The 27,575-nt window shown below is 40.5% G+C and overlaps 1 protein-coding gene and 1 non-coding gene across 2 annotated transcripts; one reads left to right on the forward strand and one right to left on the reverse strand.

Annotated features, from left to right (window-relative positions):
• The first annotated feature begins 725 nt into the window (after positions 1-725).
• LOC132604449 (chitinase-like protein 2) lies at positions 726-27,575 on the forward strand. The gene is made up of 3 exons (XM_060317962.1): positions 726-1,126; positions 26,342-26,501; positions 26,873-27,575. The coding sequence occupies exons 1-3, from the start codon at positions 730-732 to the stop codon at positions 27,285-27,287; spliced, it is 972 nt and encodes a 323-aa protein (XP_060173945.1). The 5' UTR covers positions 726-729; the 3' UTR covers positions 27,288-27,575.
• Positions 10,086-10,191, reverse strand: LOC132604757 (small nucleolar RNA R71). The gene has a single exon (XR_009568859.1). It is a non-coding gene; the product is annotated as a small nucleolar RNA R71 (small nucleolar RNA).

The following is a 27,575-nucleotide window of genomic DNA, read 5'->3' on the forward strand; positions in this document are numbered from 1 at the left end:
TCTCTTATGCGGTTCAACAAGTATGCATTCACATGCATGATCCAAAGGTTGCACATATACATGTTCTTAAACGCATAGTCCGATACATTCAAGGTACTATTGAGTTTGGTCTCCATCTGTACAAATCCTCAATTGCCTCTCTTGTTTCTTATACAGATGCAGATTGGGGTGGTTGTCCAGACACTCGCTGATCCACATCAGGTTACTGTGTCTTCCTTGGCGATAATCTCCTCTCATGGTCATCCAAACGGCAACCTACTATGTCTAAGTCGAGTGCCGAGGCCGAATACCGTGGCGTCGCTAATGTCGTCTCTGAGTCCTGTTGGCTTCGCAACTTTCTTTTGGAGCTCCGTGGTCCTATCCGGACAACTACATTGGTTTATTGTGATAATGTTAGTGCCATATACCTATCAGGTAATCCAGTTCAGCACCAACACACTAAATGTATGTCCATCCCGTTACCAGATCGCAGATATCTTCACTAAAGGTCTTTCGCGCACGCTCTTTGATGATTTCAGGGACAGTACGACAACCTCCCGCTTCGACTGCGGGGGTGTGATAGACTATGTAATAGTCTATGTAAATATTGTAAATATTCTCTTCCTTCTGTATAGTAATTAGGTCCTATAATTTAGCCGAGTATCATTCTGATAGTGAGATACCTACTTTGTATATAATGACTTTCATACATCAATACAAATCACGGATTGATTTCCTACAGTGATAAAAATGGTAGCTTTAAAGATGAAGGTGTTAGGATTTATGCTAATAATGCTTTCAATATCTGTATTTACAAAGGGTGATGAAAATGAATCACCTAGGCCACCAACATTGGTAAAAATAGTTAAGGGTAAAAAAATGTGTGCTAAAGATTGGGAATGTACTAAATTGTCAAGGTTTTGTTGTAATTTGACAATATCAGATTATTTTGAGACATGCCAATTTGAGAATTTGTTTTCAAAGAGGAATTCACCAATAGCACACGCTGTTGGTTTTTGGGATTATAAATCTTTTATTACTGCTTCAGCTGATTATCAACCACTTGGTTTTGGTACTACTGGTGGTAAAAAAATGCAGATGAAAGAAATTGCTGCTTTTCTTGGCCATGTTGGGAGTAAAACTTCTTGTAAGTTCTTTTTTTTTTTTTTTATCAAGTTTGATTATCTCGCTATTTTGTTGTTGTTACTATCCACTTAGGTAGGTGTACGGTCTGTGTACACTCTATCCTCCCCGAATCAACACATTTCACTAGGTATGTTTTTGTTGTTGTGTCACGCCCCGAACCATGTCCTGGGCGTAACACGGCACTCGGTGCCTTGCTGCATGTGACCGAGCGAACCATATGGCTTGCTGAATCATCATGAGGCATAACATGAGCGGAATATAACGTGAATGCATGATGAGCCTTTATAACACGTAGTAAGTCATAATACTTAATAAAAATACTTATTTAAACATGAGTGCAGAAATAACATGAATGATCCAAAATGGCTATACGACTCTGAATGTCTAACATAACATAACTGACTTGTCTAATCTACGAAACCTCTATCATGAGTCTGACAGGAAAACTTAATTATTGGGACAAGGTCCCCAGCATACCTTTAGATGCAAAACTAAATAAAGAAAGACAATGTCTAAACCCCGAATGAGATGGGGCTCACCAGTAAGCTGGTACGTGCAGATCCTAATGAGCAGATGCGTCGTCTTGTAAATCCGTACCTGCATCGTGAAATGCAGGCCCCCGGGCAATAAAAGGGGACGTCAGCACATTGAATGTATTGGTATGTAAAGCGAATGAAAGAAATAACATGGGACATGAAATAATAATGATAAGGACTGAAACATGGTCATGAACGTGAATACATATATTTATACATAACATGGTAAAAATATTATCGGTAGGGAGAGGAATAACTTATAACCGATCCATGGTCTGGTGCTTGCATCCCACCAGCAGAACACTCAGTCCTTTCCAGGGAACATGAGATTTAATAAAATATGAAAGGATCCAGTCATTATGAGAGATCGTCCGGGACATGGGTGGAGCGATCCTCATCCTATGGTGGCTACGTAGTTTCAGGCTATCTAAAGCCCTCCTCGGTAATTAAAGCAACTCCCAAAAACATGAACATGTAAAATAAGTGGCACTTGCTGCCCATGGTTTTCATGAATATAACTTGCTTGTATATGGATATTATGAATTATAGCTTGCTTGCATGAACTTGTAAAACATATATAGTATTTTCTTGAAATAACATAATATATCATAAACTAGCATGCATGAACCCGTGGAATGAGATATATGAGTTTTTCATAGATTACGGATAGATTCTTAATAATCATAAAGAAATATTAAGAACTCAACGATGGAATTATAACAATTCATAGATAATATAATCATGGACATGGACCTAGGGTTATCATGAGCATGGTATAGAAACCCTAGTTTTCGTAAAGAATCATAATTTATGGATTATGAGGCGTGGGGAAGAACAATGATGTTCCCACACGTAGATAGTAACTCTACATACCTTAGTCGCTCCAAAACTTGAATTAAAGACTTGAGCTTTGAAGAAGATTTCCAAAATCTTGAATTCTTGAACCTTGAGATGGGTTTTCTTGAAAACCCTAGTTTTGGAATGATGATTCTTGTTTAGATTACAAGGATATATATTAGAATTGACTTGGAATGATTAGAATAGGTTTACCTTAGTGTTCTTGATGATGGAGATAATAGAAGGTCGTTCTAGGGCTTGGGGGTGTGAAAAATGAAGTGAAAAAGCCTTAAAACGAAGTTTTAAAATTGATATCTGACCCATTTTACGCCCTATTTTACGGTCCATAAAAGTTTTACGGACCGTATATGTAACCGTACATCCATTACAGTGATTTGGGCTTTCTGGACCAATTTTACGGTTGGAATATATGGCCAGTATAATGTTCACGGCCCGTATATTCTACAGTATATCGGCAAAACACTGATTTAGTAAAACGGGCATAACATTTTGTACAGATGTCTGTTTGGCCTCCATAATATACCGTTGGAAAGGTAATTCAAAGATCTACAACTTTCAAGAAGGAAATTTTCCCAAATTCCTTACGGAGTTTTCCGTATACTCATTTTAATTGAGACATGGTGCAAACTCACTTAAAAACACGCTCCGTAGGGTAGCTTCCGACTTTCCTTTTCTCAAGGACTCTTCTCATGTATTTATTAGGTTTCAAACACCATTTATATAATACTAAAATTGGATTCATTATACCCCCGTCTTATGAGTCAAATCTTAGCCCGAATGCACGAGGTGTTACAATATCTCCCTCTTGGGATCATTCGTCCTCGAATGATGGCTCATGGTTAAGAATATGGCTGAGCGTGGCTTGAATACATGAATGTGAAAAAAAACATGACATGAAACATGAGACATGAAAGGATGTGATTACATGAGAACATGGATACTGAAGCATGAGACATGAAACATGAGCGCTGGATATATAACATGAGCGTGAAACATGAGACATAACATGACATGGGCTATGGAAAGTTACCTTGAGAGTTCTCTGCTTGCTGTTCAAACAAAAATGGGTATTTGGATTTCATATCCTCCTCGACTTCCCATGTAGCTTCCTCAACCTTCTGGCTCCCCCATAGGACTTTCACTGAGGCTACTTCCTTAGTTCTCAACTTGTGAACCTGACGGTCAAGAATGGCTACGGGGATCTCCTCATAAGTCAAACCATCCTTAACTGTTATAGTATCAGCCGGAACAACCAACGACGGGTCTCCAACACACTTCCTCAACATGGTCACATGAAAATCGGGATGTACAGCAGCTAAATCTTGTGGAAACTCAAGTTCATAAGCTACTAGACCGACCTTTCGTAGAATTCTGTAAGGTCTAATATATCTGGGACTTAGCTTCCCTTTCTTGTCAAATCTCATAACACCTTTCATGGGTGAGACTTTAAGGAATACCCAATCATTAACTTGAAACTCTAAGTCCCTTCGCCTCACATTTGTGTAAGACTTCTGGCGACTCTGAGCCGTTTTCAAACGCTCTTGAATCAACTTGACTTTCTCCATTGCCTGATAGACCAAATCTGGCCCTAACAACTCTGATTCACCAACTTCGAACCAACCAATTGGTGACCTACACCTACGCCCATACAGAGCTTCAAATGGTGACATCCCAATACTAGCATGATAACTGTTATTATAAGAAAACTCAATGAGAGGCAAGTGGTCATCCCAATTACCTTTGAAATCCAAGACGCATGCTCTCAACATATCCTCCAGAGTCTGAATAGTACGTTCTGCCTGGCCATCTGTCTGTGGATGAAAAGTTGTGCTGAGGTTCACCTTGGTACCCAATCCTTTCTGAAAGGATTTCCAGAATTTCGCCATGAACTTAGCATCACGATCTGAAATAATAGACACTGGGGTCCCATGCAATCTGACAATTTCATTAACATACAGCTTGGCATAATCTTCTGCTGAATCTGTGGTCTTGACTGGTAAAAAGTGCGCCGACTTAGTAAGCCTGTCAACGATCACCCAAATAGAGTCATGTCTCCTGGCTGAGCGAGGTAGACCTGATACAAAGTCCATATTAATCATTTCCCATTTCCAAACGGGGATATCAATATTCTAAGCCAAGCCACCAGGCCTCTGGTGTTCGGCTTTCACTTGCTGACAATTCGGACATTTAGCTACAAAATCTGCCACATTCTTCTTTATATCGTTCCACCAGTAAATCTCCTTAAGATCATGATACATCTTAGTGGAACCTGGGTGAATGGAATACCTGGAATTGTGAGCTTCTGACATGATTCGCTCTCTGAGCCCATCTACATCTGGAACACATAATCTACCTCGGTACCTCAAGGTACCATCATCTCCCCCTTGTTCGAAAGCCATCGTCCTATTCTTGTGAATCCCATCTTTCAGCTGCAATAAGTAGGGATCATTAAACTGTTTCTCCTTGACTTCAACGACTAAAGAGGAAAGAACCCTATTCTGAACAACCACACCCCTATCCCCGGAGTCTAAAAGTCGAACTCCAAGACTAGCCAAACGGTGAACTTCCTTGATCATAACCCTCTTATCTGCATCAACGTGGGCTAAACTCCCTATGGAGCGCCGACTAAGAGCATCGGCTACAACATTTGCTTTCCCCGGATGATAGAGAATATCCACATCATAATCCTTAAGCAATTCGAGCCATCTCCTCTGCCTAAGATTCAGCTCCCTTTGCTTGAAGATATACTGCAGGCTTTTATGATCTGTGAAAATATCAACATGCACTCCATACAAATAATGACGCCATATCTTACGTACAAAAACTACAGCTGTCAACTCTAGGTCATGAGTCGGATAATTCTTTTCGTGAACCTTGAGCTGACGAGATGCATAAGCTACAACCTTGCCATGCTGCATTAAGACACATCCGAGACCAACTCCCGAAGCATCACAATAAACTACGAACCCTTTGGTTCCCTCTAGTAGCGTCAAAACTGGAGCAGAAGTCAATCTGTTCTTCAACTCTTCGAAGCTTCGCTCACAAGCATCTGACCATTGAAACTTAACTTTCTTCTGAGTCAACTTAGTCAACGGAGCAGAGATAGAAGAAAATCCTTCTACGAAGCGTCTATAATAGCCTGCCAGACCCAAGAAACTTCTTATATCAGAAACTGAGGTGGGTCTGGGCCAACTCCTTACGGCATCAATCTTCTGAGAATCAACTTGAACACCTTCACCTGAGATTACATGGCCTAATAATGCCACTGACTTAAGCCAAAACTCACACTTTGAGAATTTTGTAAAAAGTTCGCGATCCTTAAGAGTCTGCAATACTATTCTGAGATGTCCTGCATGATCAGCCTCATTACGGGAATACACCAAAATATCATCAATGAAGACAATGACGAATAAGTCAAGATAAGGCTTGAAGACCCTGTTCATAAGATCCATGAAAGCAGCTGGAGCATTTGTTAACCCAAATGACATAACAAGAAATTCAAAATGGCCATAACGGGTCCTGAAAGCGGTCTTCGGAATATCAACTTGCTTAACCTTTAACTGATGATAGCCTGATCTGAGGTCAATATTGGAATAACATTGGGCGCCCTACAGTTGGTCAAATAAGTCATCTATTCTAGGAAGAGGGTACCTGTTCTTAATGATGACCTTGTTCAGCTGATGGTAGTCTATACACATACGTAAGGAACCATCCTTCTTTCGGACAAATAAGACTGGCGCACCCCAAGGCGAAACATTGGGCCTAATAAACCCCTTGTCAAGAAGATCTTTTAACTGGGATTTTAACTCTTTTAACTCTGCTGGAGCCATTCTGTATGGCGGAATAGATATCGGCTGAGTATCGGGAAGTAGATCAATTCCAAATTCAATCTCCCTGTCAAGAGGGACTCCTGGAAGATCCTTGGGAAAGACCTCTGGAAATTCATTTACAACTGGGACGGACTGGATAGTTGGAGTGTGGGCATTTGAATCCGTGACTCGAACTAGGTGGTAGATATAACCTTTGGAAATCATTTTTCTAGCTTTTAGGTAAGAAATAAATCTACTTCTAGGCACTACTGAATTACCCTCCCATTCTATGACTGGCTCATTAGGAAACTCGAATCTTACAACTTTAGTTCTACAACATACTGTGGCATAACATGAAGCTAACCAGTCCATACCCATGATCACATCAAAGTCTACCATTTCTAATTCCGCTAAATCAGTTATGGTCCTGCGGTGATAGACTAAGACTGGGCAACCCCTATAAATACGTCTAGCTATGACTGATTCCCCAACTGGAGTGGACACCTCAAAGGGTTCATACAATTTTTCAGGTTCAATACCAAAATTTTTAGCAACAAAAGGGGTTACATAAGATAAGGTGGATCCTGGGTCAATAAGGGCATATACTTCAAAAGTGAAAACTGTGAGTATACCTGTGACAACATCTGCTCTAGCCTCTGTATCCTGACGACCTGTTAATGCATACAAACGGTTCTGACCACCGCTTGTATTGCCGGACCTTGTCGTGCCACGCCCCTGCTGGGCCTGATTGTAACGAGGAGCTGCTGAATTTGTGGACTGCGTCACATTACCTCCGGTACCCTGTCTAGCTGATGAACAGTCCTTCTGAATGTGGCCCTTCTGGCCGCAACCATAGCACGCATTTGTGCCCATACGACACTCACCTAAGTGTCTCTTGCTACACTTGCTACAAGCTGGAATAGTATAGGCTGACTGACCCACACTAGCTTGAGAATAAAAACTCGATGGTCTACAGTTCTGCTTCTTGTCATTTCTGAAATTATGGACTGGGGCACTAGCTGTAGATGGAGCGGGTCCTGCTGACCTACTCTTAAAGAACTACCTACCTCCTCCCTGACTAAAGTTACCTGAAGATTTAGCCCTCTTGTTGAATTCTTTATCCTTTTGTTTCTGCAGAGCTTCTTCTTCCTTCAGTTCAGCTTCATTACCTTGCACAAATGCCAAGATCTTACAGATAGTCATCTTATCATTCTGAGCAGCAGTCTTGGTATCTCTATACAATTCGGGTTTCAACCCCAGTAAAAATCTTCTAACCGTTGCCCTCATGTCGGGAACCATGTGAGAAGCATATCTGGACAACGAAATAAATTTGGGATAGTACTCTTGAACGGTCAAGATACCCTGCCTCAACCTCTCAAATTCCAAAGCCTTTGCTTCCCGGACCTTGATAGGCACGAAGTAGCCAAGGAAAGTGTCAACGAACTCGTCCCAAGTAGTAGGAGATGCATCCTCCCCTCGATATTGTTCCCATGTCTCATACCAAATATGAGCAACATCTTGCAGCTGAAAAGCACCAAACTCTGCTGCCTCAATCTCAGTGAGATGCATAATACGAAACACTTTCTGTAGGCCATCAATATAGTTCTGCGGATCCTCCTCAGCTTTAGTCCCTGTGAAAATGGGAGGTTTCATCCGCAAGAATTCCTGAGTTCTTGAACTGTTTGACCCACCATTAGAACCTAAGCTAGGGGCTGATTCTTGTCGCTGCGCCTGGTTGGCAACGATCTAAGTAAACAACTGGATGGTGATGTGGCGTGATTTTACGCCACAGTTGATGCTTTTCGGCTGTAAGTGTTACTTATTTTTAAGCAAAGTCTATGTGATTTAATGTGTTTTTTAGTGGATTTCAGGTATCAAGTGTTTTGATGGCCAAAGTTGAAGAAGTGGAGAAAATAAGAGTCACTGAAGAGGCAGTTTGACGGAGCAATTAGACGGGCCGTAAAAACCTTATACGGACCGTCAAATTGACCGTATAGTGGTCACAGTGAGCAATGATAGACGAACCATTTCTACGGAACAATTATACGGACCGTAAAAGTATTTGACGGACCGTCAAATTGACCGTATAGTGGTCACAGTGACCAATGATCGACGAGCCATTTCTGCGGGACATTTATACGGTCCGTAAAACTGTTGTACGGATTGTCAAATTGTATCGTAAAAAGGTTGTGATATTTGACGAATGAGAGGAAGTAATTTTACGGTCCGTATAACAGTTTTACGGACCGTAAAATGGAACGTAAACCGAGCCCGACGGGCAATTGTGTCTTTTCACTTCTCACGATTTTGGCTCCTATAAATACTTAATTGTAGGGTTCTTGTACAGAGCTTTTTGCCTCAGACCTCAGTTTTTATATTTCTTAGCATAAGTATCTATATTTTTGAGCTCTTTTGGAGATTACAAACAATTGCAAGTAATTTCTCAAGTCCATTCAATCAATTGTAAGCTTTATGATTATTATTATTTCTCATTGTTCTTCTTTCTTTATGAGTAGCTAAATTCCCCTACTAGGGTTGTGAACCCAGTGATGGGTGTTTTGTGATTGGGTTTGTGATTGATATACACATAATGGATTATTAGGGTTTAGTTATTTTTCATTTTTCATTCATAATTAATGGTTGCAAACATTGATTAAAACCATAAACCCTAATTTATTTGGGAAAATAATTAGGATTGGTAAGAATAATTAACAAGAACTCAAAGCTTTAAACTTTATTTAATAAATTCACTTAGGAATAAGAAGAATTTACTTGGCATGATTAATCGTTCTTCATATTCACTTTCTTATATTTGGGAATATCATAGAAAGATATAATCTTTATTTATCGGGAAATAGTAGAGATTCACATAGAGATTAAGTGCATTCATATAATGATCCATTACAAGTATATCAAGATCAATACCCATGATCATACACCCTATCTGACGGGGACACAACCTTAGTTTCTTTTACCATAAATTTCCACCAAAGCAATAGTTTAGCAATTAGTCATAGAAACAACCAACTTTTACACCAATTATCGGATTAAGACATTAGACCTAGAACTTAGCATCTACGATTTTAGTAACCTTTTCACACCATATTCCCTATGGGATTCGACCCCAACCTTGTTGGGTTACTATATTTGACAACGTCCGCGTTATGCCATTAATAGGTGTAATTTGAGCGTATCAAATTTTGGCGCCGCTGCCGGGGAATTCAGTTTTGAAATTACTAAATTGTGTTTGCTTTGATTAAAGTCTTTTTCTTATTCCATCACACCTTGTTTGCTACTTTGTGTAAATAAGGTGAACATGAATCGACATCAGCAAAATCAACGTGCTGAAAACCAGGGAAATCTGGTGAACAATCAGGCGAATGAATCAGACGATGAGAACATTTTCGCTGAACTTGTTCCGGAGGAGGACTATGCATCTCCTATTGTTCACCCTCGAGTTGGAGCTGCTACTGTGAAAATTGATTCCTCTCTATGCCAGTTGTTGAAACTTGAGGGATACTTTCGGAATTCTACCGAGAATGACCCTCAACGTCATTTGCAGAATTTTGTGGATGTGTGTGCTAATCACATCCAAAACAATGTTTCACAAGATGCTATTCGGTTGAGGTTATTCAAATATTCCTTAGCTGGAGAGGCAAGAACATGGTTTGAGAAGCTGCCCCGAAATTCGATTACTTCATGGGCAGAGATGGTAGCTGTTTTTCTCACAAAGCGGTACCCCCTAGCAAAAAGGCTGAAATTCGTGACAAGATATATGAATTTAAGCAGCGTCCGGGGGAACAACTATATGAAGCATGGGAGAGATTCAAAGAGTATTTGCAGAGGAGTCCGAATCATGGTTTTTCGGAAAATATATTGATGGAGAAGTTCTACCGAGGGTTAGATCCAGTGACACAGTCAGTAGCTAATAATGCAGCTGATGGTTGTTTTATGAACAAGACCTTTCGACGAGTGACCACCATACTTAACAAGCTAACCACTCATAATCAAGTTTGGCACTCAAACAATGCTGATGTGGTACCATATGGTAGTGCTATGCTCCAGAATATAGTGAAGGAGAATCAAGACACATAGCAAACATTGGCAGAACTTGCAACAAATATTTCCCTGCTGACGAAGAAGTTTGATGAATCGCAAATCAAGAAGGTAAATGTTTGTGAAGATGATACAATCTTGCCAAAAGGGATGTACCATGCTCAAGATGGTCCATTCCTTGATGGGCCACCTATGCAGGTTGAAGATGCTAACTATGTTAACAACTCTCAAGGGGGATTTCAAAGACAGAATTACCAAGGTGGCTATCAGAGTCAGAATCAATGGAGATCGCAGCAAGGTCAAGGTTCTTACAACAGCTCTAGGAATTACAACAATAATTATGGTGGTGGAAACCACAGGAGCTACAACAACAACAACAATTTTGGGAACAAGAGTTCCAATCCTTATATACCACCGAAAGGTGAGTCACCAGAGCAAGGTGGTTCGAAGGTTGAAGCAATGCTTGAGAAGATTTTGGCAAATCAATCTAAGTCTGAAAGGACTTTATCTGGGCTGACAAAAACAGTGGGTTCTCATACAGCGGCTATTCAGAAGCTTGAGTCGCAGATGAGGGATATTTCTAGAGAACAGCACCCTCCAAAAAAGGGAGGACTTCCAAGTGACACTATTCTAAATCCCAAGAATGGGGGAGGCAGTATAGACCGTGCGTTTTCCATCACTACTAGAAGTGGTAAAACAATACAGGGGGCTGCTGAGAAGGTGATTGATCTTGAGCCGATAGATGAAGAGAATGAGGTGCAGTCTGAGGCACCCATCACCGCTGATGAGATTGTTACAGACAAGAAGGGTGATGATATTCCAGAGATGGTGAGGGAAGCTGATAACACAAGCAAGCAGGCTATAAAAGGGGCTCTCCGCCCTTTGACACAGCTTTTCAAATCTAAACCTCCTTTTCCTCAGAGGTTGGAAAAGAAGAAAGAAGATGCTAAGTTTGAGAAGTATTATGATCAGCTGAAGCAGTTATCTCTAAATTTTCCCTTCTTGGAAGTTGTCAAGGAGATGCCCGGTTTTGCGAAATATTTGACGGATTTACTGACCAAGAAGAAAACGGTGCAACATGAAACCGTGAGTTTGACTCACACTGTGAGTTCCATCATTTCAACCACAACTGTACAGAAAAAGGGAGATCCTGGGGCGTTCACCATTCCTTGTTCTATTGGGCACCATGATTTTGCTCGTGCTTTGTGTGATAATGGGGCGAGTATAAATTTGATGCCCCTTGCTATATATAAACAATCAGGTTTGGGGATGCCAAGGCCGATTACAATGAGATTGCAGATGGCTGATAGGTCTATCAAAAGACCTGTTGGGGTGGTTGATGATATCATTGTGCGGGTTGGTGATTTTATGTTGCCCGCTAATTTTGTGATTCTTGACTGTGTTGTTGATCGGGACATTCCTATCATTCTGGGGAGACCTTTCCTTGCTACAGGGAGGGCTCTGATGGATTCAGAAAAAGATGAAATAAAGTTCTGAGTCAACAATGAAGAAGTGACTTTTCAGGCTAGCAAAGGGATGAAGTTACCAAGTGCCTACGAGAGTATTTCGGTAATTGATTCATTCGATGTTGTTGATGAAACAGTGGAGTTCAAGATGGAAGACGAAAGTTTGGGTGAGGCTTTAGCTAGTATTCTTATGAATTTCGATGCTGAAGACATGGAAGGTTACGTAGAGACAGTTAACTCACTTGTTGGGTTGGGCTCATACACATACCACCCAAAGAAGCTGAATCTTGATCTTGAACATAGAACAACTCCTCCAGCAAAGCCCTCAATTATTAAGCCACCTAAGATGGAGCTTAAATAGCTCCCATCACATCTGAAATATGAGTTCCTTAGTCCGAACAATACATTACCGGTGGTTGTTTCAGCCCTATTGACTGAGGAGCAGATTTTGCAGCTCTTGGAGGTGTTGAGGGAGTTTAGACGTGCCATCGGTTGGACAATAGCAGACATTCGAGGTATTCCATCTGGAATCTGTGAGCACAAAATCCAGTTGGAGGAAGATAGCAAACCGAGTGTAGATCATTAGAGGCGACTGAACGAGAATATGCAAGAGGTCGTCAAGAAAGAGATCATCAAATGGCTGGATGCGGGCGTGGTTTACCCAATTGCGGATAGTAAATAGGTGAGCCTGGTCCAATGTGTTCCTAAGAAGGGCGGCATAACTGTTGTGCCGAATGCAAAGAATGAGTTGATCCCGACCAGAACTGTCTCCGGATGGAGAGTTTGCATGGATTATCGCAAGCTCAACACAACCACTTGCAAGGAACATTTCCCTATGCCCTTCATTGATCAGATGCTTGATAGGTTAGCAGGGCGTTCCTACTAAAGTTTCCTTGATGGTTATTCGGGCTACAATCAAATCAACATCGCTTTAGAGGATCAGGAGAAGACCACTTTTACTTGTCCTTATGGGACATTTGCATTCAGCCGGATGCCGTTTGGTCTGTGTAATGCACCAGCCACTTTTCAGAGGTGCATGATGTCAATATTCTCTGACATGGTAGAGGATTTCTTGGAGGTGTTCATGGATGATTTTTCTGTTGTGGGTGATTCGTTTGAAGACTGTCTTGGCCATCTGGGTCAACTGCTAAAAAGGTGTGAGGAGACCAATCTGGTGCTAAACTGGGTGAAGTGCCATTTTATGGTGAAGGAAGGAATCGTCCTCGGTCAAAATCTCTGAAAAGGGAATCGAGGTCGATCAAGCAAAAATTGATGTGATTTCAAAACTTCCTCCACCTATCTCAGTCAAAGGTGTCCGAAGTTTCTTGGGACATGCTGGGTTCTACAGGCGCTTCATCAAAGATTTCTCCAAAGTTGCCAATCCATTGTGCAAGCTTCTTGAAAAAGAGGCTAAATTTGTGTTTGATGAGAAGTGCCAGAAGGCGTTTGAGGAGTTAAAAGAGCGTCTCACTACTTCTCCTATCATTGTTGCTCCTCACTGGTCCCTACCATTTGAACTGTGCTTGGGCAGAGGTACAATAAAATTATGCACCCGATCTATTATGCTAGCAGAACACTGAATGCTGCACAGATGAATTACACAGTGACGGAGGAAGAGCTGCTTGCCATTGTGTTTGCTTTCGAGAAATTTCGGGCCAACTTGTTGGGGTCCAAAGTTGTGGTTTATACTGATCACACAGCCTTGAGATACCTCATGGCAAATAAGGAAGCAAAGTCGCGACTGATCAGATGGGTGCTATTGCTGCAAGAGTTTGATTTTGAGGTGAAGGACCGCAAGGGCACTGAAAACCAGGTTGCTGACCATCTCTCTCGGTTGGAAGAAGCTGGGAGACCTTCTCATGAGCTTGATATAGAGGATGCTTTTCCGGATGAGAGGGTGTTGGCTGTGTCAAATGAGGTGGCCCCGTGGTATGCTGACATTGCCAATTATGTGGTAACAGGGATAGTTCCAGACGATATCAAAGCCTACCAAAAGAAGTAATTCTTGCGGGACGCTCGACAGTACTACTGGGACGAGCCTTATTTGTTCCGAACATGCGCTGACAATATCATTCGGTGTTGCGTTCCGGAAAGTGAAGTGATGGAAATTCTAAAAGCATGCCATGACTCTCCTGTTGGGGGTCACCATAGCGGAAACTGAACTGCAGCTAAGGTACTTGAGTGCGGCTATTACTGGCTGACCATTTTCCACGATTCTAAGCTATTGGTTCGGTCCTGTGATCAATGTCAGCGGCAAGGGAATATCGAAAAAAGGCAAGAAATGCCTATGAATTTTGTTATGGAGGTAGAAGTGTTCGATGTTTGGGGGATTGACTTTATGGGACCCTTTGTGAGCTCAGGTGGCATGAAATACATCTTGGTTGTTGTGGACTATGTGTCAAAATGGGTAGAAGCGGTGGCTTTACCTAATAACGAGGCCAAGAGTGTCATGGGATTCCTCAAGAAGAACATATTTACTCGTTTTGGTACTCCGAGGGCTATAATCAGCGATGGTGGATCACACTTTTGTAATAGAGCTTTCGCGGGATTGATGGAGAACTATGGTGTAAAACATAGGGTGGAAACACCTTATCACCCTCATACAAGTGGACGGGTTGAAGTATCCAATAGGGAGATCAAAAGTATTCTAGCAAAAACCGTGAATGCAAATAGAACTGATTGGGCCCGCAAGCTCGATGATGCTCTGTGGGCATACCGGACTGCGTTCAAGACCCCGATTGGGACTTCACCCTTCAAGCTTGTGTTCGGAAAAGCTTGCCACTTGCTGGTTGAGTTTGAGCACAAGGCTATGTGGGCGCTTAAGAAACTGAATATGGATTGGGAGGAAGCAACCAAGCTCAGGTTGTTTCAACTAAATGAGATGAATGAATTTCGGTACCAAGTATATGAGAGCGCAGCACTTTATAAAGAAAGGATGAAGCAATACCATGACAAGAAGATCCTGAAGCGAGAGTTCTATAAGGGTGATCTTGTATTGCTGTTTAACTCTCGGTTGAAGTTGCTGCCTGGTAAGCTTAAATCGAGGTGGTCTGGTCCGTTTGAGGTGGTAGGTGTTTCACCCCATGGAGCAATTGGATAGGATTGTTGACAGATACAGGTTGAAGCACCTCGGAACGAACAATGATCTGGTGCACCAACATAAGGAGTAAATGATCACCACCGTCGTGCCGCGACGTTAAATCAAGCACTTCTTGGGAGGCAACCCAAGTGTAATATTTATTTTCATTCAGGTTTCTAGTTGGATATAGGGTAATGTTTGTTTTGGTGAAGGATATGAACAAGTGGAGAAACAAGTGCAACCGTTAGACGGAACATTCGAAGGACCGTCAAATCATTTGACGGACCATAAAATGGACCGCTTAATTTTACAAACAAAACCTGCTCACTGTGATGCGTTTACGCTACATTTGACGACCGTATAATTTTTTACGGTCCGTCAAATGTAAGCGTAAAACCGTCACAATAAAGGATGCCATTTTGTTGTTCCCATGTAAGCCGTAAAACATTTTTACGGTTCGTAAAACGTTTTTACAATCCGTAAAACATTCAAAAAAAAAATTATCCGATAGTTTTTATTTTAAAGAATATAAAGAGTCCGCTGGTTTTACATTTTCATTTCCCATTCAAATACAGATCCAACTCCTTTCATATTCCCACTTCACACAAATTCGTTCAACTCCCCCCACCCACTCCCTACACTTACACCCCACGTCTCCTCTTTCCTTTCTCCATTTAACCATCTTTCTCTCCCTTAGCAACAAAAAAAAAATTCCCAGCCGTCTTATATTTCAAATTTTGGGGTAAAAATATATTATTATTTTTTTGCTGGTTATCTTAACGAAACCAAGGTCCCTGTTGGGAAATTAGTGATTGTGTGCTATACTACAAACTTCAACAAGCAAACAGGTATGTGATTCTATGTTCCTATGATCATCAATGGGAATTATGTCTCATAATTGATAATATATGTTGGGATTGGGGTGTGTGCATAAATTTGTCTATTGATGAACTCATAACTGATGATATGATGGGTTGGAGGGCATTTCAATGATTTTGTTCAAGCCTTTGGAGTCAATCACTGTGATGTCCGCCAACTGTTCGATGAAATGCCAAAAAGGAAAATCGATAAAGAAAAGGGTGAAGTCTGAGTAGCCCCGGCTTTATATGAGTTCTACAAGGGGGCGGGAATGTATAATCTTGTCTGTGAATTAAAGAGTCGAGTGTAACAATGAACAACATGAACTGAGTGGAACAATTCGACTACAACATTGACGGACCGTAAAAATTTAGACGGTTCGTCAAGTTGTGTCGTCAAATTTTTAATGAGACTATAAGGTACTGTGACCAGTTGACGGTTGGTTTGACGATCCGTAAAATTGTTTTACGGATCGTAAAACTCATCGTCAAATGATCCAAACAAAACCCACTAACTGTGACCATTTGACGGTAGGTTTGACGGACCGTAGAAATTTCTACAGACCGTAAAACCTCATCGTCAAATGATCCCACCAGCCAACAATCACTGTAACCATTTGACGGTAGGTTTGACAGAACGTAGAAATTTCTACGGACCTTAAAACATCACCGTCAAATGATCCAAACAACACACTTGACGCTTTAATTCAATGCAACTTGTGCATCTCACATATAATTTGCAGGCGACACTTACTTGCTTTCTACAGGTATGCCTCCCAAAGTTCGAGGAAGCGCTCCAACCACTTCACGAGGTAGGGACAGAGCTCAAAGTAGCCAACGCTTCCGTGATGAGCCCGACCAAGGAGAAATTAGTGCAGGGGATGACGAACCACTAGCAGCAAGACTCACTAGAGCTAGTGGTGGAACTCAGGTACAAGTGTCCTCCCAGTCTGAAGAGAAGGACACGTCTACATCATCTAGCAGCTCGGAAGATGAGGTGGAGGCTGCCAGGCTGAAGGAAATCCGAATGAAGGAAAAATCAGAACACAGTGTTAGGTTTTCCGTGTCGGGTTCCAAAGAAATATACGAGCAGGGGCTTGAAGAAAAAGAAGGGGGTGGCCCGAAGAAAAGCATCCATGAGGAGAAACGAATTAACCTAGATAGACTGGCGGGTTTTCCACGGCTTCTTGCTACTCTTGACCACCATCAGTGGAATTTCATTAGCCACCCTCCAGGGGAGTACATCTCGTCTCTAGTACGGGAGTTTTATGCTAACTATGCGGCGGAAATGAAAAATACCTTCAAGCCAGTTCAACTTAGGAAAAAGAAGCCACCCCCGTTGACAGAAGTGACAGTCCGAGGCAAGCGAATCAATATTTCTACTGAGACGATCAATCGTTTCTACTTTGGCCCCGATTATGTACCACCTCCAAACACAGATGAGCTTCAATACAGATTGGGTGGTGATCGGAACGACAAACTGGCTGAGTTACCATGGGTTGCGTCAGTGATAGCACGGGGTTCCCCTGAATAGAGTAAAAACACCTCGTTACCAATAAAGAAAGCCGATTTGTCCGTGGAAGGAAAATTTTGGTGGAGCGTGTTGATTCATAGGTTGTACCCCAGTCAGGCGGATAATATGTTGACGATTGAGCGGGCCATACTAGTAGCGGCCATCATGTCAAGGTACAACATAAATGTGGGAGAGTTGGTGGTTCAACAAATTCATCACCGAGCAATGACCAAGGAGTTGTCACTAGCATATCCCTGCCTCATTACAGCGTTGTGCTTACGGGAAAATCTAGATCATTATGCACATCGAGATCATCGGTTAATAGCCAAGAGTGTGTATGACCTTTGGAAGAGTCGAGATGGGGACATCCACCTTACTCCAGATGTTCCTATAGAGCTAGCTGCTGGGCTGCCTCCTCCAGCATCCCAGGGAAATGAGCCAGCAGCTCCCGAGACATCGCAGGAGAGGCTGACTGCCACAAGCACATCAGATCAGTTCATTTCGGGCACCGTGGATACATCTACAGGGCCCTCCTCCCAGGCAGCTCCAGCTATTCCCAGCACTCCTACCTCTCAGAGAAGCCATGTGGCCTCAGCTTCTACAGCCTTACCTGGCGGTGTTATGATACAGTTTAATGCTCAAAATTTCCATGACGCGTTTGTAAAAGCAGACAGGGCAGACTGCCAAGTTGCAAACTTGATGGGACAGCTGCAGGGTTATATAGATAAAAGGGTGGCAGCAGCCTTGGATCCCGCACGGAAGAAGTGGGAGGATTCCCATAAACTCATCCATTCTAGGATCGATGGCCTTGAGCGGCGGATTCTGGGTCTTGAGAAGGTAGGCCCCACAGTCGATCTAGGGACGAAGCAGACAGAGTTGATGCAATTGAAGAAAGATGTGCTAGCGTTGAAGGTAAAAGAGGGACTTGCGTCTGCAACCCCGCCACAAGCACAGAATTTAGATTTAGCATCTCTGTTGCCTGTTGTCGATTTGCTGGGAGATGATTCCCCACCTCGGGCTACCAGCAAAAGGCCTAGGAAGGACGGGGAGACTGATGATGAGGAGGATGACAGTGAGAAGGAAGATCAGTTTCGAAAGGTTCAGCGACGCTCTCGTGAGGAGACCCATTTTACAGGGGCGTCATCCAGCCATACCCTTCCTGTTGAGATGACAGTGCCTAGTGTTGTGCTACCGGCAAAGGCTAGTACTATGGGTTCAGGGGGGCAATCGCGCTCTCAGAGTCTGATAGAGCCAGTTGTTGGTACTACCGTTCCAGCGGCAGAGCAGGCACTGGACCCCACTACTGAGGTGACGAGACCTCAGGACGTGCAGGACGCCTAGAGCGTTTCAGGTAGCCCTATCCCTTTGGTTTGCTTATTTACATGCATTGGGGACAATGCATGCTTCTTTAGTTGGGGGTGGGACTATTTGATAATAGTGGTGAGTAAATATGTGTTTAGGAACCCCCTCGGCTTTTCTTTACCAGAGTTCTTTTCCTGAGGGTGGTTTTATTTTGCTGAAACTGGCATGTTTAAGATGTTGCTTAGTTTGAGTAGAATAACTTTGACTTATTTGGTGTTACTTTGTAACTGATGGCATGTGTTGTGGTTTGTTGAAAATTTTAGACCCCTCAGAAATATTGAAAAATGCAGACTTAGAACAGTTATTGTCTGACATGATTGATTTTTTATATGACATTTTGATTATTGGGGTATTGTGTGTGATGAATGACTACTTAGGAAGTCACAAGTGTAAAAATGATTATCCTTATGCTGATATGTGTGTGAGTTGTTAGTTTAATTCGGTTTACGCATGCATAATCTAGAACTTGCCTGGTTGGTCTTGTTTGAAATCTGAAAGTTAGTTTAGTTGTGAAATGATCTTAGGTTTTCTTTGTGTTAATAAGTCACTTTGCCTAAATAAGCCTCACCAAAAGCTGAAAATATCACTAGTTTTCCCTTTTTGAGCCTTTTTGATCCTTTTCTTGGCTAGCCGAATGAAACCTCACCCGTTGTGAAAATTATCCATCTTCGCACTCGTTTCCTCCTTGATGCTACTAGATAGACGAGGCAAAACTCCTAAGTTGGGGGTAAATTAAATGTGAAGTAGATGTTGAGAACAAAGGTTGGGGGTGGTGAAATTGCTAGTAGAGAGTCGATGTGGTAGTTGATACTAAAAAAAAAAAAAAAAAAAACAGAAAATTGAAACACAAAAAGAACTGCTAGTTGGATAGGAATAAAACCACATCGAGATCGAAAACGTGAAAGAAAGGAAAAGAGGCGAATCAAGGTAAAGAGATGTTGTAGTGTCAAGGAGGGTGAGTCACTAATACCCAAATTACATCCTACCCATCCCTAAGCCTACATCACAAGCCGAAACAAGTCCTAATGTGATCACAATCGAACGAGCCTAGGATGAAAACATAGAAAATAAGGGCAAGCCTATGGTATTTGCATGTGTAAATATGAATTCTTTGTGAGTGTTGAGTGTTTTTCTCTTCTCTTTCATCTTCGTCCCATTCTTGTCGTATATATGTGTGTTGGTACATTATTTGGTCAATGTGAGGGCATAAGGATGAGAATTGAACAAAATAAAGTGACCGCCGAAAGTAGCGTTTGTGTGCATTATAATATGTTCGATAATGTAATGTAATGTCATGTATTGAAGCTTCATGGTTAGTCATAACGTTCTTAAGTTGTGTAATATTGCTTTACAATAGACAGTTTGGGTGGTCAGTTGAAGGAAAGCATGCATGCCAGAAGTTCCGAGTCAAAATCGATGTAGACATTGTTATTCTATGATATCTAGGTGTAGATTGAGTCGTTGTTTTGTATGGCTTGCTTGAGGACAAGCAAACACTTTAAGTTGGGGGTGTTGATGTGGCGTGATTTTACGCCACAATTGATGCTTTTCGACTATAAGTGTTACTTGTTTTTAAGCAAAGTCTACGTGATTTAATGTGTTTTTTTAGTGGATTTCAGGTATCAAGTGTTTTGATGGCCAAAGTTGAAGAAGTGGAGAAAATAAGAGTCACTGAAGAGGCAGTTTGACGGAGCAATTAGACAGGCCGTAAAAACCTTATACGGACTGTCAAATTGACCGTATAGTGGTCACAGTGAGCAATGATAGACGAACCATTTCTGCGGAACAATTATACGGACCGTAAAAGTATTTGACGGACCGTCAAATTGACCGTATAGTGGTCACAGTGAGCAATGATCGACGAGCCATTTCTGCGGGACATTTATACGGTCCGTAAAACTGTTGTACGGATTGTCAAATTGTATCGTAAAAAGGCTGTGATATTTGACGAAGGAGAGGAAGTAATTTTACGGTCCATATAACAGTTTTACGGACCGTAAAATGGAACGTAAACCGAGCCCGACGGGCAATTGTGTCTTTTCACTTCTCACGATTTTGGCTCCTATAAATACTTAATTGTAGGGTTCTTGTACAGAGCTTTTTGCCTCAGACCTCAGTTTTTATATTTCTTAGCATAAGTATCTATATTTTTGAGCTCTTTTGGAGATTACAAACAATTGCAAGTAATTTCTCAAGTCCATTCAATCAATTGTAAGCTTTATGATTATTATTATTATTTCTCATTGTTCTTCTTTCTTTATGAGTAGTTAAATTCCCCTACTAGGGTTGTGAACCCAATGATGGGTGTTTTGTGATTGGGTTTGTGATTGATATACACATAATGGATTATTAGGGTTTAGTTATTCTTCATTCTTCATTCATAATTAATAGTTGCAAACATTGATTAAAACCATAAACCCTAATTTATTTGGGAAAATAATTAGGATTGGTAAGAATAATTAACAAGAACTCAAAGCTTTAAACTTTGTTTAATAAATTCACTTAGGAATAAGAACAATTTACTTGGCATGATTAATCGTTCTTCATAGTCACTTTCTTATATTTGGAAAAATCATAGAAAGATATAATCTTTATTTATCGGGAAATAGTAGAGATTCACATAGAGATTAAGTGCATTCATATAATGATCCATTACAAGTATATCAAGATCAATACCTATGATCATACACCCTATCTAACGGGGACACAACCTTAGTTTCTTTTACCATAAATTTCCACCAAAGCAATAGTTTAGCAATTAGTCATAGAAACAACCAACTTTTACACCAATTATCGGATTAAGACATTAGACCTAGAACTTAGCATCTACGATTTTGGTAACCTTTTCACACCATATTCCCTGTGGGATTCAACCCCAACCTTGTTGGGTTACTATATTTGACAACGTCCGCGTTATACCATTAATAGGTGTAATTTGAGCGTATCAGATGGCTCCTCTAACATCCATGTCCGAAGTGTTAGGAGGCGTAGCTGTAGGAGCAGTGGGGGCTGCTGTCTGAGTCGGAACAGTCTCTTCGCGAGTTGCCTCTGCAGTAGCCCCCTGGCTGGTGGTTGTGGCTTTTCTGGTGTACTTCCTTTTTGCAGGCATTTTCTGAAATACGAAATTCGCACGAGTTAGAAGGATTCATGAAGTACTGCTCTAACTGCACGATCTAGAGTATAAAAGAAGTGAGACAATCCTGAATGTCTTGGTGGTCAACTGTTTATATGTATGGGGCCCTCACACATATATAAAAGTGACCCCACTGGACACGGTTTCATAGACTCCCTAAGACACTTGAACCTAGGCTCTGATACCAAGTTTTGTCACGCCCCGAACCATGGCCTGGGCGTAACACGGCTCTCGGTGCCTTGCTGCATGTGACCGAGCGAACCACATGGCTTGCTGAATCATCATGAGGCATAACATGAGCGGAATATAACGTGAATGCATGATGAGCCTTTATAAAACGTAGTAAGTCATAATACTTAATAAAAATACTTATTTAAACATGAGTGCGGAAATAACATGAATGAGCCAAAATGGCTATACGACTCCGAATGTCTAACATAACATAACTGACTTGTCTAGTCTATGAAACCTCTATCATGAGTCTGACAGGAAAACATAATTAATGGGACAAGGCCCTGTTATACCCCGCGTTTTCAGAGCATGAGTATGACATGTACCTCACCGTAGTAATGGAGTGTCGGAGACGTCCCATGATGTTTTGAAAGGCACAAGCCATGGAAAGTACGTAACAACGAAAAAAAATGGTGAATTACGATCTCGTAAGTCGTAATCGGGAAAAAGTATTTTGAAACACAAGAAAATGGCCATTATTAGTATAATAAGTGATAAATATCATGTATGGAGAGTTTCGGAATATTTCGAGATCGAGCAAATTGAACAAAATAAGTTCGACGAAAATTTGAGAAACGCTGGAAGAATTTTTAGTCAATTGTGGAGGCGCATATCTCCTAGTATATATGGAGTTTTAAGGTGTTTCAAAATCCAAAAATGAAGTTCGTCGAGTCTAGTTTGTAATACAACAAACCGCTCGTTGATAGGACATCGGAGTAGAGAATTATAGACGTTACAAACTGAACTGTTGACGCAGAAACAGGGCGCTACAGTACTGCTACAGTAATGTAGCTACAGTGCGCCGCCTCAGCCCCTATAAAAAGGGTTAAAGCCCCATTTTTTTCATCCAAAAATTTCCAGAAAATTCAGCCATAAAAAGGGCCTCTCATGCTACCTAAAATTGAGGATTTTGAGTGAAATTTCAAGCTACGAAGTACTAATCGAAGTCCGGGCACCGTACAGTCACGAATATAATTTCGTTTGGAGTTAGAGGAGCATGGGAACAAGAAAATGTTGAAGATTTTGCTGCTTTCATAAAACAAGGTATGAATCTTCAAATCTCTCTCTTTATCAAGTTTGATTAAGGAATAATTGCAAGAATAGAGTTATAGTTTATTGTGTTGATGTTGTTGAATTATGGATCGAGGCTTGAAGAGAATTTTGGATAAGATATGTATATGTTCATCTTGTAGAATTTTAAGGATGTTGTTCTTGATGTTGTTAGTATTAATTTCGACTTCTTTGCGGAAATAAAGTTATTAATTAGTCGTACCCCAAGTTGGTTGGTTGAGAAATTTGGACAACAGTGTGTGGGCTGTTGTATGGCATATGTTGGTGTTGGAAATGATGTTACTACTATTGGTATTGTTGTCGATGTTGTTGGTTGTTGAATTGGAATTTCGGGCTAGGCACATAAACAGGGGAAATGCTGCCTGAATTTCGACAGAATCTAAAAGGACTTTCATTAAGTGTTTAAGACGAGCGTATGACGATGATCCTAATGATATTATGAATAATTATATATGTAGATTATGAGGCTACGAATAATTCTTAAGAGAGTTGCAAGACGGGAAGTAAGTTGGAAGTCGGGAATTATCTTCATAGATAATATAATCATGGAATTATAACAATTCATAGATAATATAATCATGGACATGGACCTAGGGTTATCATGAGCATGGTATAGAAACCCTAGTTTTCGTAAAGAATCATAATTTATGGATTATGAGGCATGGGGAAGAACAATGATGTTCCCACGCGTAGATAGTAACTCTACATACCTTAGTCGCTCCAAAACTTGAATTAAAGACTTGAGCTTTGAAGAAGATTTCCAAAATTTTGAATTCTTGAACCTTGAGATGGGTTTTCTTGAAAACCCTAGTTTTGGAATGATGATACTTGTTTAGATTACAAGGATATATATTAGAATTGACTTGGAATGATTAGAATAGTCTTACCTTAGTGTTCTTGATGATGGGAGATAATAGAAGGTCGTTCTAGGGCTTGGGGGTGTGAAAAATAAAGTGAAAAAGCCTTAAAACGAAATTTTAAAATTGATATCTGACCCATTTTACGCCCTATTTTACGGTCCATAAAAGTTTTACGGACCGTATATGTAACCGTACATCCATTACAGTAATTTGGGCTTTCTGGACCAGTTTTACGGCTGGAATATATGGCCCGTATAATTTTCACGGCCCGTACCGTATATCCCAAAACACTGTTTTAGTAAAACGGGCATAACATTTTGTACAGATGTCTGTTTGGCCTCTATAATATACCGTTGGAAAGGTAATTCAAATATATACAACTTTCACGAAGGAAATTTTCCCAAATTCCTTACGGATTTTTCCGTATACTCATTTTAATTTAGACATGGTGCAAACTCACTTAAAAACACGCTCCATAGGGTAGCTTCCGACTTTCTTTTGCTCAAGGACTCTTCTCATGTCTTGATTGGGTTTCAAACACCATTTATATAATACTAAAATTGGATTCATTATACCCCCGTCTTATGAGTCAAATCTTAGCCCGAATGCACGAGGTGTTACATGTTGCATGAATAAGTGGCAGATTTTTGGAGATCCTCTAGTTTCTAAAAGCTTTTATTTTCTTTTTCTTCTCAATTGTGTATTTTTTATTTTTTTTGAGTTTTTGTTGTTATATTATTTAATTAATTGTTTTTTGTTGTGCTTACTTATTTTATTATTTCCAATATTATATATATATTCTTGAAATTATTTTTCACCTTTTTAATTCATAAATAATTATTTGGTAGTAAGTCTATTATATAGATATCATAATAATAATTAAAAAAAAAAGTAAAAGACAACAATGGTTGATAATTTCGAGGGTAAAACAGGTATTTGATGGTTGAGCGATCTTTTGAGTGATACCTGCATAGTTAAGTGACTATTGTGATTTGTCTTACAAGAAAATGACTTTAGTATATAATTTCAAATAGTTGACTGACCATTTGAGTTATAGACTCGGATTGAGTGATATATATATATATATATATATCGGATTGAGCCATAATTGTTGATTGTGTCTTATTTATTTATTTACAAATATTTTCCTTTTTTTTTGCCTATGTTGCTCAGATCCTCCGGAAATGTTGTTGCACCCATGTCGGATCCTTGAAAAAAAATACATAACTTTGGAGTAGCTGACATGCACCTGGAGGCATTTTTGAAGGATCCGAGCAGCATAGCTTTTTGTTGCTTTGTTGTTCAGGAAATGGTGAAATAGATGAATGGACAGATATTTAGACCATGGAGATATTTAATTTCCTTCAGATTTTGAAATTAATATTGAGAACATTTTCGTAGAGAACTCAAGGAATTGAGAATGTTTTTTGGAATAAGAAAAAGTCATGAAAAACTTTGATCTTCTAAGGATTAAAATGTATATGGGTCATGATTGAACTTTAATTTGATCAATTATAACAGTACTTAGAAAAGATCAACAGCTTGCGTAAAATCACTGGTTGAAACTCACCTTGTTTGACATTAGTTTGGGTCTTGAGTCTCAAGTAATATGATATAGGCCTTGAGATTTTGGTGCAGTGTATTAACATATGATGAACTAATTCTATAGACATCTGAGCAATTTAGTTGGCCTAATCTAGATAATGAGAATAACAAAAATGTTCCATTTAAGACAGTCACCTAATATTCTCTCCTTTTAAAAATCGGTGAGCTTGTTGTTTGATTTGTATCTCTCTCTGTGTTCGAGCGCGTGTGTGTATATTATCTAGCTAGACCTTTGTATAATAGATATATATATATATATATATATATATATATATAGATGCTTTTTAACTTCCAATTGCCGTCTTCTTGAAAGAATAGCTATCCCAGGCATAAAACTTAATAACTTATCTCTATTGTCAGCCAAAATTTAGCCTTTCTCAGTTCTCTAGATGTATAAGATAGATGGTCCCTCTGTTGATAGTGACATATTTACTTCAAAGCAGATGATCTTTGGATTTACTTGCTAATCATTATTGCTAAAGTTGTTTTCATGGGCATGATCAATGGTTCTATTCAGTTGTATCCCCATCTATGTTGCTCAGACTCTTCAAAAATGTCAATGGGTGCGTGTCGGATTCTCCAAAAGTAGTGTATTTTTTAAGAACCCGACACGGATGCGGCATCCAAAGTGAAGAGTCCACGCAACTTAGATCCCCATACATAACTTCTAGTGGGTACAACGACAGAAAATTCAGTTTTAAAAATCCTCTGGTTTATTCAGCCTTGCTTACCCTTGTATTGATTTCTCTTCTCTTTCTGCAAATCTACGACTTTACACAGGTGGTTATGGAGTCGCTACAGGTGGACCATTGGCTTGGGGGCTTTGCTATAACAAGGAAATGAGTCCTAGCCAAGATTACTGTGATGACTACTTCAAGTTAACCTACCCATGCTCTCCTGGAGTCCAATATTATGGTCGTGGCGCCTTGCCTATCTACTGGTAAATGTTTCGTTACCAATTTATCCAAATTGTCTATTGATTCGTTTTTGCTATGGTGCTTGGACTTTTCAAAAATGTCATCGATGTGTGTCGGATCTTCCAAAAGTAGTGCATATTTGGTGGATTTGACACGGTTGCAGCAACATTTTTAGAGAGTCCGAGCAACATAGTTGTTTTTTTTTTTTTTGGGGGGGGGGGGGGGGAGGGGGTTTATCAAGACACCACTCAAGCTGATTGAGCTCTCTTCTTTGTTGCTCTGTTATGCTCCACTTAAGCGGATGCCTGTTATTAGGTACTATTAAAATTTCATTCTTCTAGCATATATAAGCACTAAAATATGTTTTTTTTTTTTCTTTGGTTCTTCTACTTAGGAACTACAACTATGGAACTATAGGCGAAGCGCTAAAGGTAGATCTGTTGAATCATCCCGAATTCATTGAACAAAACGCGACATTGGCTTTCCAAGCCGCAATTTGGCAGTGGATGAACCCGGTTAAAAAGGGTCAGCCTTCAGCTCATGATGCCTTTGTTGGCAATTGGAAGCCCACAAAGAATGACACATTGTCTAAACGAGTTCCCGGTTTTGGCACCACGATGAACATCCTCTACGGTGACAATGTTTGTAACCAAGGTGATGTTGACTCCATGAACAACATCATTTCCCACTATTTGTATTATCTCGACTTGATGGGCGTTGGTCGGGAGGAGGCAGGGCCTAACGAAATACTCACATGCGCAGAACAAAAACCTTTCAATCCATCTTCCACCCCCGCTGCTTCTTCTTGAGACTGTTTGGATTCTAGACAGCTTGCGCTTGTTGCTTTTATCCTCGAGTGTTTTCGTGAAAAGAAGCATCCAATAAGTGGAGCAATATTGGGGTCGTTGTCCTGCTCCCGGTGTAAACTGTGTGTCTGGGAGTCGTATATAAGGATTAAGGATGTGTTGCCCCTTTCTTGTTGTGTCTTATTGAAGTGAATTTTGATCAGTGTAATATGCGCAGTGTAGGTGGAACTTTAGTCATTGTAATCTTTTGAACTTTTAAAAGTTACAGACTTTGTATGGTTCTTGCATTGC

The sequence above is a fragment of the Lycium barbarum genome, chromosome 7 (assembly GCF_019175385.1).
Source record: "Lycium barbarum isolate Lr01 chromosome 7, ASM1917538v2, whole genome shotgun sequence".
Lineage (NCBI taxonomy): Eukaryota > Viridiplantae > Streptophyta > Magnoliopsida > Solanales > Solanaceae > Lycium > Lycium barbarum.